The 13,115-nt window shown below is 52.3% G+C and overlaps 1 protein-coding gene across 1 annotated transcript in view; it reads right to left on the bottom strand.

Moving 5' to 3' along the window:
- Nucleotides 1-13,115, bottom strand: part of kmt2d (lysine (K)-specific methyltransferase 2D) — a 61,770-nt gene that overhangs the window by 21,507 nt on the left and 27,148 nt on the right. Inside the window, exons 25-36 of the mRNA XM_088912417.1 lie at nt 12,249-12,353; nt 11,915-12,094; nt 11,292-11,376; nt 10,335-10,567; nt 7,732-7,805; nt 7,483-7,533; nt 4,879-6,573; nt 4,600-4,770; nt 4,259-4,392; nt 2,073-4,123; nt 1,708-1,831; nt 578-665 (exon numbers count right to left, since the gene is read on the bottom strand). Of these exons, the coding sequence (XP_088768543.1) occupies nt 578-665; nt 1,708-1,831; nt 2,073-4,123; nt 4,259-4,392; nt 4,600-4,770; nt 4,879-6,573; nt 7,483-7,533; nt 7,732-7,805; nt 10,335-10,567; nt 11,292-11,376; nt 11,915-12,094; nt 12,249-12,353 (4,991 nt within the window). The remainder of the gene's footprint in view (nt 1-577; nt 666-1,707; nt 1,832-2,072; nt 4,124-4,258; nt 4,393-4,599; nt 4,771-4,878; nt 6,574-7,482; nt 7,534-7,731; nt 7,806-10,334; nt 10,568-11,291; nt 11,377-11,914; nt 12,095-12,248; nt 12,354-13,115) is intronic.

Raw genomic sequence — 13,115 nt, 5'->3', positions numbered from 1 at the left:
GCTCCTCGGTCTTCCTGGCTGGGCTGTTGTATCGCTAAGTGAGTTGTCTTGAAATCCAGGATCAAACAGAGGGAACTCACATACCAATGCATTTATATTAAAGTTAAAATCACTGCTGCCCTTTCAAACCAATCTTTTGCCCCTAGGGGGGGGGTGAGTACTTTGGCATTGCAACACCCACCTCGGTGTTTAAATCCCTGCACTGTCTACCTGTTGAGTTTTGTATAGACTAAGATAGTTCCTGACATCTGAAGCGATGGGATACTCTCCCACTTATTTCTGACATTCCAACAAATGACACCCGTCACACGCCGAGCACACTGACAGAGTACAGGTGACGGAGCCTCCTACAGCTACCGAGGCTGTAGAATACCCCTCCTGGCATGCTGCTCGTGGTCGCACTGTCAGATCCTGGCCCAGGTCCAGACTGTCCCGTAATCCGACAGCCTCCCACCTCATCAAGAATATGGCCTGTGCTTGGGCACCAGGCTCTGGTTTGGTGCTTGTGGGCTGACAGGTGGGAGCCTGGGACCTAGAGAATGCACGGATACAGAACAGCAACGGATCAAACGCTCACCTTCACAGGCCCTGCGGGGAGCCGGTTCTGCAGATCGCTGGCCCCCGGGGCCCCAGCCAGTCTCTGAGCCAGGAGAGACACCTGCTGCCTGGAGGAAGAGACAGAAACACATTAGCCAAGGGGCTCGACCCACCGCACCGCTGGCCCTGAAAACCTAGCGTGCACTTCTCCCAGCACAGACTCTTGAAGGGAAGTGTTTCAGGACAGATCAGATGTCTGCTGCCTGCGCTCCTGGTCTGACAAAGAGGGGGCAAAGGTGCTTCCATCTCTTGATCATTACTGTGTGAATGATCACTATTTTTAATCAGGGGGGAACAGATCTTTTTTCTTTCTGAGAGTATGACGGGAGTCCTAAAACACGTTTAATGAAAAACAGTTTCTGACATGACCATAATTAAATCACCAAAAGGGACGCATGACCATATTACACATGCATCACACAGAGACAACCAACACTTTAACAGTGGATTTATTTTTTCTCCCACTCTGCTTCCCATCACAAAGACTGAGGTGAGACAAAAGGATTCCACGATGGATTTTACTAGTATTGCCAAATCAAGACTCAAGAAGGCTCAAGATCCAATTGCCTGGTATAATTCAGCCGTTAAGTGGCTCACATTAAGAAGGACAAAGCCTCAGTATCTTTTAGTTCTCTGGCCAGGCTGGAGATCCTGGGATTCGATACTTTTGAACAAATGGCAGAGAGAATCATTCTATAACACAACATGCATAGGTAGAAACAAGACGAGACCATCCTGCCCATTATACTAGCTCATTTAGCAATACGTGATCCAAAGATCTCATCCAGCTGGGCTGTGAAAGACATTGATACCGATGTCAGCATGGCTGGGTAACTTATTCCTAAGAACCCTAAATGCTCCACCCTTAGTTTCGACTTGTGTGCACTGGGCTGGCCTTCTCAGTGTCTTCAGTCATTATGAAGGCTTGAATTGGGCCCCTTCACTCCTGGTTTTCGTCCAAGATGAAAATGATTTTTGTGTTCATGAGAGACACACCCTTAAGGCCAGGAATTAACCTTGTTGCCCTCCCAGCACAGGGGACAAGTTAAGCAAAAGTGATGTTTCTCAGTGAGAAAGGTGAGACAGAAGGCAGGGAAAGCAGTAACCTACCTGTTGATGCCCGGCGCCATGGCAATGTTGCCTTGTGCCATAACCCTCTTGATGCCCTTCAGAGCCACCATCTTTGCCTTGGCGATGGGGTCCATGATGTCATCTGCAGCAAACTTGTCCAGATCTGCAGAGGTGTTCAACACCACCAGTGACTCATTGGCTGGGCAAAGTCAGACAACACATTATCCCAGGAGCAAAAGACCCCCCTTGGAATGCAACAGCATTTCTGTTGCCAGAGACACAGACACTGCAGCTCTCCTACTCAACCCGTGCCTCAAAAAGTGTAACTTCACTTCAGAGAGCATGAAGACGCATGCAATTAAGTCAAGAATTAACATGGAAACAAACAGAAGATCCCCCTCTACCTGTGTCTGGGAAGAAGCTGTTGGCCAGCTGTGGCTGCTTGACCATCTGCGGTTGCTGCTGCTGCTGCTGCGGATTGCCTGCATGGGGGTGCCCTCCTGGTTGGCCGGCTCCCATCATGCCTTGTGACTGAGCCATGGCGACATGTGATGGAGGGGGCATGGCAGCTCCCAGGAGCCTTTGCTGTTGCTGCTGCTGCTGTTGGGGAGACATGATGTGTGGCGGCCTGGGCATCATGCCCGGCTGAAACTGCTGCCCCATCAGACCATGCGGGGGAGTGCGGTGGTGCTGTGACTGGAGTAGGACCTGTGGCTGGGCCTGGGGGGGCTGTGGCTGCTGCTGCTGCTGTGGTATGCTGTGCATGTGTGTGTTCATGGCCCCTTGGTGGAGGGAGTTGAGCTGCTGCTGTTGCTGTTGCTGTTTCTGCAGCTCTTTCTTCTCGTGCTCCAGCAGGTCCTGTATCAGCAGGGGCAGCTCACTGGCCTCCAGAGAGCTTTCAACTTTGTCCAGATCCACTGCAGGCGAGTGCTGCCCCCCACCGTCCGGCAAGCCCAGGGGGTCCTCATCCAGGTCGGCATGAGGCAAGGGGGTTGCTGAGGTGAAGGAGAGTGGGTCAACCTGCCCAGGGAGAGTGTAAGACACCCCTCCTAACCGAACAGAGCTGAGAGAAGCAGCCGTAGCCACTGTATGCGGAGAAATGCCGTTTGAGGGCTTGGCTGCTGGAGCGCCGCCTCCAAGAAGCCTGGACACCGCCTCTCCTACTTCATCTTTCACTACAGGGGGTACTGCAGGTTGTTGCTGCTGCTGGGGCTTCCCCTCGTAGCTGCAGGTGGGTGTCTGGGAGCCAGAATTGGACCCCAGCCCAGCCGGCAGCCCCCCGTCCTCCAGCTTGAGTACAGGCAGCTGGGGCTGGTCTGAGGGATTGCTTTCCTGTAACGAAGCAGACGGGTCCAGCGACGCAGAGGGTAGAGGGGCTGCAGAGGGGGTGGGCAGCGAGGGAGCCGAGGCAGAGGATCCCATTAGAGGATCCTGACCCGGTAATACCGGACCTGGTTTTGGCTCCACCTTGACATCTGGGGTAGTGGCTGACAAGGAAGGGCCCGGCACCTCACTCTCGGCCTCCACCAGGCGCAGCTGGTCTGAAAAGGCATCCTTGGGGTCACCCTGGTCCAGCTCAGGGTCCGTGTAGGCCAGTAGGTCAAACTCATCACACTTCAGCAGATCATCAAGGTGCGGATCGGTGGTCTCCAGGCTGTCCAGGTTCCCCAGGTCGTCGTCACCCTTGTCAGGGTCCAGGTCCAAGGTGGCCAGATCATCCACATCATCCTCAGCCCCTTCTCCTCCCGTGCCCCCCAGCCCTTTGGAGACAAAGGCATCGTCCAAGTCGGGCTCCGGGAGGTCCAGGCGGCAGGGCCTGGGCACAGCTGGGTTGGAGGGGGTCACTTGAGGGACCCCCCCTGCCTCTGTTGGTGGGAGCTCAGGCTGAGTGTGGGCGTGCGGGTGGGGGCTGGGGCCGCCAGGCTGGTTAGGGACTTGAGCTTGCTGCTGGGGCTGGGGTGAAGGCACGGTGCTCTGCTGGGGCAGCATTAGGGAGAGGGCCCCAGGCTGCAGGCCCAGCCTGGACTCCCTGACTCCCTCTGCTGGTGTGACTAGAGAAGGAGGCGGGGGAGGGGGCAAAGTGGGCTGGGCGAAAGGGGCGCCCAGCTCCTGTGGTGGTCCGTAGAGGCGCGGCCGAGGTTGGGGTGGGGTACCCCGTGGCACAAACTGGGTCCCCAGGGGCAGTCTCTGGGCATTGTGTCGCAGCTCTATGAACTGCTGGGCCACGGGAATGTGGGATCCCTGCATGGGCTCCCCGCCTGGGCCTGGCGCCAGCGCCCGCGGGTTGGGCAGGCCCTGGATGCTGCTCACGGGGATGTTGACGGGGTGTCTCGGGGCCCCCGTTTCCAAGCTGGATGGCTGGGGGAAGCGCCTGAGCCCCCCGGCCTGGCCTTGCCACTGAGCCGGGAAGGGGCTTCGAGGGTAGAAGCCCTGGGAGGTGCTGGGCACCGGTTGCCTGTGAAAGATCAAGAGAAATAAAAATGAATGACTGCTCCCTGCGGGGGAGCCGGCGACCAGGCTGTGGTCCGGTTTTTAAAACGCCCTACAGTCACCGGTTCTGTGGAAAGCAAAAGTGTTAACTAACACGCACCTGAGGGTGCTGGGGTCCAGCATGGCGGGGGTCCCGGGAGGTGGGGGCCGGCTCATCTTGTCATCCAGCGACCCCAGGGGGGGTGCAAGCTTCCCCATCATGGGCGATGCTCCACCGGTCACCGCGGTTCTCTCCTTGAAGGGAGTCAGAGACAAACTGAGAACTGCTGCGAACACGCAGGTTGTGTTCATACCCGAAGGCTTTATAGCATCACCCAATGTGTCAGCAAAGAGAATACTGCCGAGATCACATTCAGCTTCTGAAAGCAGCACTAGCTCATTTCAGACGTGTATTCTGCCTTCACACACCAACGTGGCTTCCTGCTGCAGACAGCTCAGTACCTGGATGGAGGGGTACGGGGGAGGGGCTCTCTGAGTCTTGTCTGGTTGGTAGACGGTTGCGTCCCCCGTCCAGCTGGTGGCGCCATTGCTGGCAGCTGCTGCCTCCTTCTCCTGCCGCAGGGAGTGCCTCTGCATCTGCTGGCGAATCAGCAGCTCCCTCAGTCGTTGTCTCTGCAGGGCCGAAGCGCACAGGTCAGGTTAGTCAGCCAGACGGGGGGGCAAGCACCAGCCGTCACCCCGCTTGCTCTCCGCGAGGGGAGGCCCGGCGTGCTCCTTTACCTGTCTGTGCTTCTCCAGCTCGGACTGGCTGAGGCCGACGAGCGACGGGTCCTGGCCCAGTGAGAGGTCGGACAGCTCCTGGGGGTTGGACACGGCCGGGGCATCGTCCCTCCTCTCTGGCGGTCGACACATGGGGGCCTCCGGGGGCCGCGGGGTGAAGGTCTCGGGGGTGCCGGGGCCAGGCTGCAGCCTGGAGGGGAAGCCGCTGGCGTTCAGGGCCTGTGGGTGGGGCTGGGGCGGGACAGCGTCGCCGAACGGCATCCGCTGCTGGGACTGGGAGGCAGGGAACACGCCCATGTTCGGGCTGCGGCTGAAGGCGGGCGGGCCAGGGGGCTTGCCGGACAGGGGGTCCCCCACGGCCTGGGGAGGGGGAGGCTGACTAAGGTGGGGGGAGCCCCTGTAGCCCGCGTTGCCCTCGGCTGTAGCGGATGGCGGGCGGGGGGGCTTGTGCAAAGGGGCGAAAGGGTCACGGGACTGGGGTCGGGAGGGCGGCCGCGAGTACGGGTCGGGGGACTGGAAGCGGGGCGTAGCGGGGGAGTGGACCGAGAAGGCATCGTTGGAGAGGGCACCCGGCGTGAGCGGGGACTGGGAGCTGCTGCTGTGGGACTGAGGGCTGGCTGGCACGCGGGCGTAGGGCTCCTGCAGGGGCAGGGGGGGCCTCTGGGGCACCGGGGAGCAACCGTCCCCCGACTGGGGTCGGGGCGTGAGAGGCGGCTGGGCGTAGGGGTCTGAGAAGGGGGTGGAGGGGGACCGGCGGTAGCTCTCGGAGGGATGGTTAGGCGATGCGCTGGGGTGCACAGGGGCGTTGGTGGGAAAACAGCCTTGAGGAGGGTTTGCAGCTTCCCCCTGGTGAGCTCGAGGTGTCAGGGGGGCTTTGAACAGTCCGGCCCCACCCTTTCCCTCCCCTGATTCAGGGAACCCCATGGCTGCAGGGGAGCCGGTCCCAAAATCCTGGCGCCCCGCGGAGGAAGAGTGGGGCGAGGGGACACCCATTAAGTCAGGCCGCTGCAGCCCAAGCCCAGCTGGGGAAGATGAGGATGCTGAGGGGGAGCGGGAGGGGGTTCCCCCAAACTCCTGCCGCAGTGGTGCTTGTTGGTTTCTGAAGGGGTCCCCAAAGTGAGCAGGAGGGGGAGACATTAGAGGGGAATCCCCAGGACCACCTGGTCTGGACCTGGGGCTCTCTGGAGGAGCTAGGGGCTCCTGGGGAGCTTGCTGTAACTGTTGCTGGGGTCTCAGGAAGGGGTCTGTGGGCTGGGGCCTGCGAGGGGTGCCAGGGGTCCCCATCTGCGGGTCAAGAGAGCCCAGGCTGGGAGGCCGGACCTGGGGGGCTCCCTGAGGACCAGCAGGAGGGAACCCGGAAGAGGGGGCCGCCTGCAGGGGACTGGAGGCAGGCTGGGAGTAGGGGGTAGAGGGGCTGCTATAAGGGTGGGGGTGGGAGTGGGGAGACTGGTGGGGCAGTTTGGCAAAGGGATCGCCCCGGGAGTCGCCAGAGCTCGGCGTCTTGAGGGGCCCCTCAGCAGGAAAGAAAGCCGCGCCAGGATCCGGGGGAAAGGGGAAGGGGCTCTCTGCAGAGCTGGGCTGGGACGGCGTGGACAGAGAGGCCGATGGGGGAGGCGGGATTTGGAGGTGGAGGTTGGGACGCTCCCCTTTGCGCCCCTCCATCTTCACTGGGCGACAGACCTGGCTCTCTGCCTGCTGTTGGGGAGAAGGGGGTAGAGGAACCGGGAACATCCGTTAGCCAAACAATACCAACTGAGTTCTGCTCTCCTGAAACCAGACTCTTCAACCAACACCCCAATAATCAATTACATTCCTCTAAAAACAATAAGGCCCTGTCAGCCATCTAACAACACCTTGCACAGAGTATTAACCTTGTGGAGCCTGGCTTGGCAGAGCAGATCTAGTTTTACTGTTTCAATTTGGCACAGTCTGCCTGAGTATAAAAGGTTAGCCTGATGGAGTCTATAAGGATCTGAAGTTTCCGCAGCCCAAACCCATCCCATTCCTGCAGCAGGAAAGCCTTCAGCTGGGGTTGGGATGAGGATGATGGCGTGTGGGAACTGAACTGGACAGGTCCACTGGTTTCCAGCAGGAGTGAGGTATGGGGATTGTTCTGGCCAGGAAAGGCGATGGGAGTCTGTCTCCTGCTCCTCCAGACACACTAACACAAACTGCCCCCTACTGGAAGAGGCTGTTCTACAGAACACAGGAGGTCCTAATATTTTGGCCAGTGGGCATTTAAGATCTCTGAACTGTGCAGGATCATACTCGTTTTCTGCTCTCTCCTTCCCTCTCTCAAGACTGAAGTACAAGTGTACAGAGTGCAAGAAGACCACTTTCCTAGATGGGTCATGCATGGCCTCCATCTCCAGCAGAGATTCTTCATTTAACCAGGGTAAGTGGGTGATCCCAATACAAAAGCCGGCAAGTGCTAGACACTTCACAGTCAGCTCTATCTCTCCAAGACCAATGAGTTCCACATTGGTGAGAATTCATCCAAGAGACTTTGATGCCTGCCTGTCCAGAACAGACTGCGCTCATTCAGCCGATAGTTGACGAGTTCTGCGTTTCTATAAAGAGCTCCCCCTGCCGCAAGGTACTTACCTTCTGTGCCTTGTTTATGCGCTGTGCAGCTCTGTTGTCTTTGGCCTTTTGCTAAATAAAGAAAAAAGGCATATTATATTTGCCTGCTTTATTCAGAATGTCAAAGTAAAACATTCTGAGCATTTTCTTCAAGCACTCCAAAGGGTTAGCAGTTGTGATACTGCTAGAACAGCGTTCACTGCCAGTCTCGCTCGGTCACTCAGTGATCACGATATAATACCGGCCAGTTCTCTGTGACAGCACACTCACCAAGTAGGGAACCTTATCTGCTGCAGAAACTTTCCTCCAGATCTTCATAATTTGTTTACACCGACTTGACCAGTCTGTGACAAGAGTGAGCAAAAGTTTGATTATTTCCATTAAAAAACAACAAAGTACAATATATCAAAACTAACTCAGCGACCAACAGCCATGACGGGGGTCAGATTTGACAATTCTACCCGAAGGAAATGTCAGAGATCACATTTCCCATATGCATTCCAGAATAACCATGATCCAATGTGCATTCTGTTAAAAGAATTTATACAAAGGTTTTTAAACAAATTAAAACATTTTTGAAAGGTCAGGAGCAAACTCATTTTTCAGAAAACACCACAGAACACTACAGAATAACAATGAGGATTTTTAGAGCAAACATGGCTTCCAGGGCTTTGTAATAATCACGACCTTATGTGAGCTCTGTATGTCTATGTTAGCTAGATAACATTCATTAGAGAAGTGTTCCCTAGTCATCATGACCTCACCTACAGTCTTTATTGTAGCAGGAAGCCAATTTTGTCATTTGACCAGGAACAGGTCAAAGCTTGGATATGGCTGATACAGTCATGCAACCAATCAGCTGTGCACTAGGATCTCCATGGTTCACCATTTCTCCATGTTTTCACTGGCCTAGAACATCCCAATGCAGATAGTGACTTGAAAAAGTATTCAGTCCTTCCCATGATGTCCCATTTTGTGAAATTACACACACTTTTTATAAACTTATTATTTTATTCAAAACCTGAGCGCTTAAACTGAAGGCTTCTAAGCTTAAGAGAAAGTGCAGTAAATTAGCAAAAACTAATAGAAGCAAATGTAATGTTGATTGTACAGGTATTAAGACCAGGGAACTTGATTTGGCAGCCATTAAAGCCCAGGTGTCTTAGGACAGCTTTTGCCCTTTCTTCTTGGTAGATTTGCTCAAGCTCTCTAAAGGTGCTTGGGAATCACTGATGGGTGAGTCATTTTGAAGTCTTTCTACAGATTCTCAATAGAATTCAAGTCCAGACTTTGAGTGGGCCACTCAGAGACTTTCACTTTCCTGTTCTCAAGCCACTACAGTATAGATCCAACGTGCTTTGGATCATTATCTTACCGAAAGCTAGCATTTTCACTCCAGTTTCAAACTTTAGGTAGACTGGTACAGGTTTTCCTCTAGTATTTCCTGTACCTTCCTCTGTCCGTTTTCCTTCAGTGCTAAAAAGCTTTCCAGTCAGTGGCAAGGGGACACTCTCCCACAGCATGACGCTGCTCCCAGCATGCTTGACTGGAGTGATGTGTCGACTGGGTGATGCGCAGTGCTGGTTTTGTGCTTGTAATACAATGCTTTGCCATTACACCCAAAGTGACAATTTTGTATCATCTGACCTCAAAACCTTTATCCACATGTCTGCTGTATCAATTAAATGCTGTGGAATTTGTAGTGGGTTTATGTAATGGCCCAGCTTTGTGGCATGACCAAGATATTTGTTGACTTATGCACATTTTCTCCCATCTCAGTCAAACTCCGTCTCTCCACGGCATCCTTAACCACCTTCCACCATGCTCAACAGCTCAGTTTGGAGGGACATCCTCATCTAGCAGTATCTGGGTGGTACGATCCACTTTTCGTTTCATGAAGACTGGAGAGTTTCTGCTCAGAGACTGAGATAGTACCCGTTCTCCCGAATTGTGCTCCAATGTCTTTAGGACATTCTCTGAAAACTCTTTAGTCTTCCTGAGTGAATCTCTGCTCCCTACCTGACCAAGGAACCTCATGGGAGACAGATGTGGTTTTCTCATGATTTCAGAATAAACAACTATTGCACAGAGACAGAGGCTACTTAACTGTGTGGCTTATTGCCATTTTGTTAAACTCATTTAGGTTTACCATAGCAAATGGTTTGAATACTGATGCAACCATGACTTGTACATTTCTTTCATATTAACTGTATGCTTTCTTCTCTTCCTTTAAATGTGGTGCACATCTGTATTGTGCATCTAACAAATATTGCTATTCCAACACGTCATGACAGGAAGCTTTAAAGCAACAAAAGGTAAAAACCATGCAGGGGACTGAATACTTCTGAAAGGCACTGCATACTTTGCAATATTTAAATATATGCATTTTCAGTACACGTGACAGCTGACTGGTTCATTGTGGTCATGTGCAACAATCCTGAGAGAGAATGTGCTATAGTCTATGATGTACCAATAGACTTACTGACAAACGGAGTGTGGAGGCCAAACCCGATGACTAATCCTCCTGCCCTCAGTAAGACTTGGACACAGGGGTAACACTGTGCACCCAGTTTCAGATCCCCCACATTAGTGAAAAATCCAACATAGCTAACAAACTGTGACCTTTCCACATAATTGTGACAGTGACCTCACAGGTCTTTACAGTCTTGGGAAATTTCATGAACTTAAATTTAGGCATTTGATAATTCCACATAATAAAAACCAATAGTCAACAGGGCTCCAGAACGCACATTGCTTGTACAACAATTGTCAGGAAAGCTACACGTTACTTGAATTTCAACTAACTACTTAAATCAATTATGATGCATTATGGGGTTTCCTTTTCGTGTGACACTAACATTTGACTCACTGACCTGGATATTCCTGCTTGAGGCTGGGAAAGTTAAGGTTGGCGTACAGTACAGGCGAGATGGTGGACATCTCCCCCAGCTCCTCATCCTTCTCCCAGCGCTGGAGGCTGCGCTGGTTGTACGACAGGCCGTCGCTCTCCTGCTCAGTTGGTGTGGGCGGAGTGGAGGGTGTGGAGGGCGTCGCCCAAGGGCTGTCAGTGTCCATCTGGTCTGGGCTGAACAGGCCCGCCCGATCGCTGGAGCGAGAAAGAGGCAGTGAGAATGATAAACACTAGAGCTCCAAGGATTCAATACAAGACGCGTGGACACACAGGTCAGAGAGAGAAAGTCTGGTGAGGACATTGAGACAGACACATTGTCTTAGAACAAAAGAGATTAGAATACAATCACTAGCACAGGGTTTTCCAGGGATAAACTGGTCTGGATAAAGCAACCAGATCTATTTAACTCAGGATCTTCAAGGGCTTTAACTGCCATTTCTCATTTCATTCTGAACCAGAACTCTACCCACACGAGGTACCCATGCATCTGACCATGGCAATCGCCGATATGCAGAATAGTCCTGCAACACCTCCCTACTTTGTTCTAAACTTCAGAGTGCAACATCAAAAAAAGGAGACAACCCTTTAACTTCATTTAACTGCATGTTGGAAAAAGCACTCGTCTTTTGTGTTGTACTCATCAGCAGTGTGATAGTATAATCATGCAAGATCCTGCACCCACTGAGGAGACTCGGAGCTGATCCAAATGGAGTAACACGGAAATGCAGCATAACATATCAGGATCAGAGTTGATCAGCATTTGATCCTGACCAGCAATGGCTGTGGACAAGCGCCTTTCACAACAGTGGCACCCATAAGACCACCTAGACACTAGGTCTAGTGTGCCAACACCTGGATAAAATCAGCGGTTTTTGGAAAGAGCAGAGGGAATACCACCTCGGAAAAGAGAAAATCTTACCGGCTGTCAAAGAAGGGAGACTGGGAAAGTGCAGGGAAGGAGTCCATCATTGCAGCTGAAGGAAGAGACCCGGAAATGGACCCTGCTGTAGGGAGAAAGCATAGACACGGTGACCATGTGCCCAGTGGCCCATCAGTAACAGCAACTAAACACCGTCATGCACAGGAAGCTCCAGGGTAGTCCACACCCTGCTCCCCCTTCCCACATCCGCACCCAAAACCCCTTTGGGAAACTTCTCACCCCTCTCTGTGCCTTTAATGAAGCCCAAAACCTGCTGGCCTTTCTAAGCATTTGATCCTGTTTGGCCAGGGACACATCACAAACCAGCAATAAAAGCGCCTCTGCGCAGTCGGTTTGGGATTTTGGATTCATAACCTTGTCATGTTTTTTCTTGCCATAAGAACTTTTAAACCTCTCAATACCTCATGATTCATCTACCAATCTAATCCGCTACCAGTGTAAACAACCCTGCCTTGCCAATTGTTTAACCCTTTGGCAGAGGAATCAGCTTGCAGGGAGCCCATTCCTCTCCTAAGCTGCTGTGAATAATATTTAGCTCTCTCTGTCTCTGAAGTGGCTCTGCGCTGCCCTCTAGTCCCCAAGCGTTCAGTCTCCATTCACACCTGGCAGGAATGCCCGCTGCTGCAGGGCACCGTGATTGAGCTCCCCCTGTCCTGCATCCAGCATGGGCCTCATGGGTGCCTGCAGGGTCCCACCAAGAGCGGCGCCGTCTGACACCCCCAGGACTTTCCTGAAGAACTGCTCCGAATCCTGACTCTCAACACCCTGCGGCAGGCCTGGAACTAGATGAAAGAGAGAATGGTGTAAAGACCTTGATCCGCCTTGATTCATTTTCTAGGAGAACTCCTGGCTTAATATCCGGTTCTTCAAGTCCAATAAATGGGCAAAAACCTACAGATGAACTTAGTGGGTGAACATATTTCATAGCAATCCTACCTTCTGACATCTTGTCTGCGCCAGAGCCTGCAGCACCCCCTGGTGTTGTTGATGTGCTGTCCTTGAGTGTAGAAGGCTGCTGGGCACCAGTTGCCCCAGTACTGGCTGCATGAGAGAGACACCCCAAACCAATTACACATTTGATGATGGTTAAGACAACCAGTGACACAGCAGTTAATTAACTCATTTATGACAAAGGCACCAATAAGGCTGCAGAAACTCAAGTGCCCTCCAGATGTAATTATACCATTGATGAAGGAGAACAAAAAACACATAACGGAACTAGTTAAGTCTTGCTTATCTACAAAAATAGTATACAACGATATCATCAATGGACAGAGTAAAGTTATTTTGTCAATGTAGTTCCAAAAAACACAAGGGTCACATTTATTCACACCACTTAACATTTTTTAAACGAAATCCAATAAAAATGCTTAGCAAGTGTCCTCAGACCTGTATGTTGGCCTGTGAAGGTTAGCTTTTAGTGGATTAGAAAAGAATCCACAAAAAGCTGAATCTGAATTATTTTGTACTGTAGTGTTCATTCATAGGAAATGTAAGGCTAGTACTGTAGTGGCCACCCTGTGAGGAAGTGGAGAAGTTTGTCTGGCCACCAGGAGCTGTGAGACGAGATTCACAAAGCTGTAAATCCAAAGACAACAGCAGGTCAACATAAACCAAAATTGCAAGAATGCACAGTGTCAAAAACTGCCATTCCACATCCCCTGCACAAAGGTGGCTGGGTAGCAAGGAAGAAGCATCTACCAAGAACGAACCATAAAAAAGGAGACTTGAATTCACCAGAGTATATCCAAAGGACAACTGGAACCATGTCTTATGGTTCAATGAAATGAAAATTGATCTCTC

This window comes from Atractosteus spatula, chromosome 1 (genome assembly GCF_055471065.1).
Source record: "Atractosteus spatula isolate fAtrSpa1 chromosome 1, fAtrSpa1.hap1, whole genome shotgun sequence".
In the NCBI taxonomy this organism is placed as follows: Eukaryota; Metazoa; Chordata; class Actinopteri; order Semionotiformes; family Lepisosteidae; genus Atractosteus; species Atractosteus spatula.
Note: the sequence above shows the minus strand (reverse complement) of the source record. Positions and strands in the feature narration are given on the sequence as shown.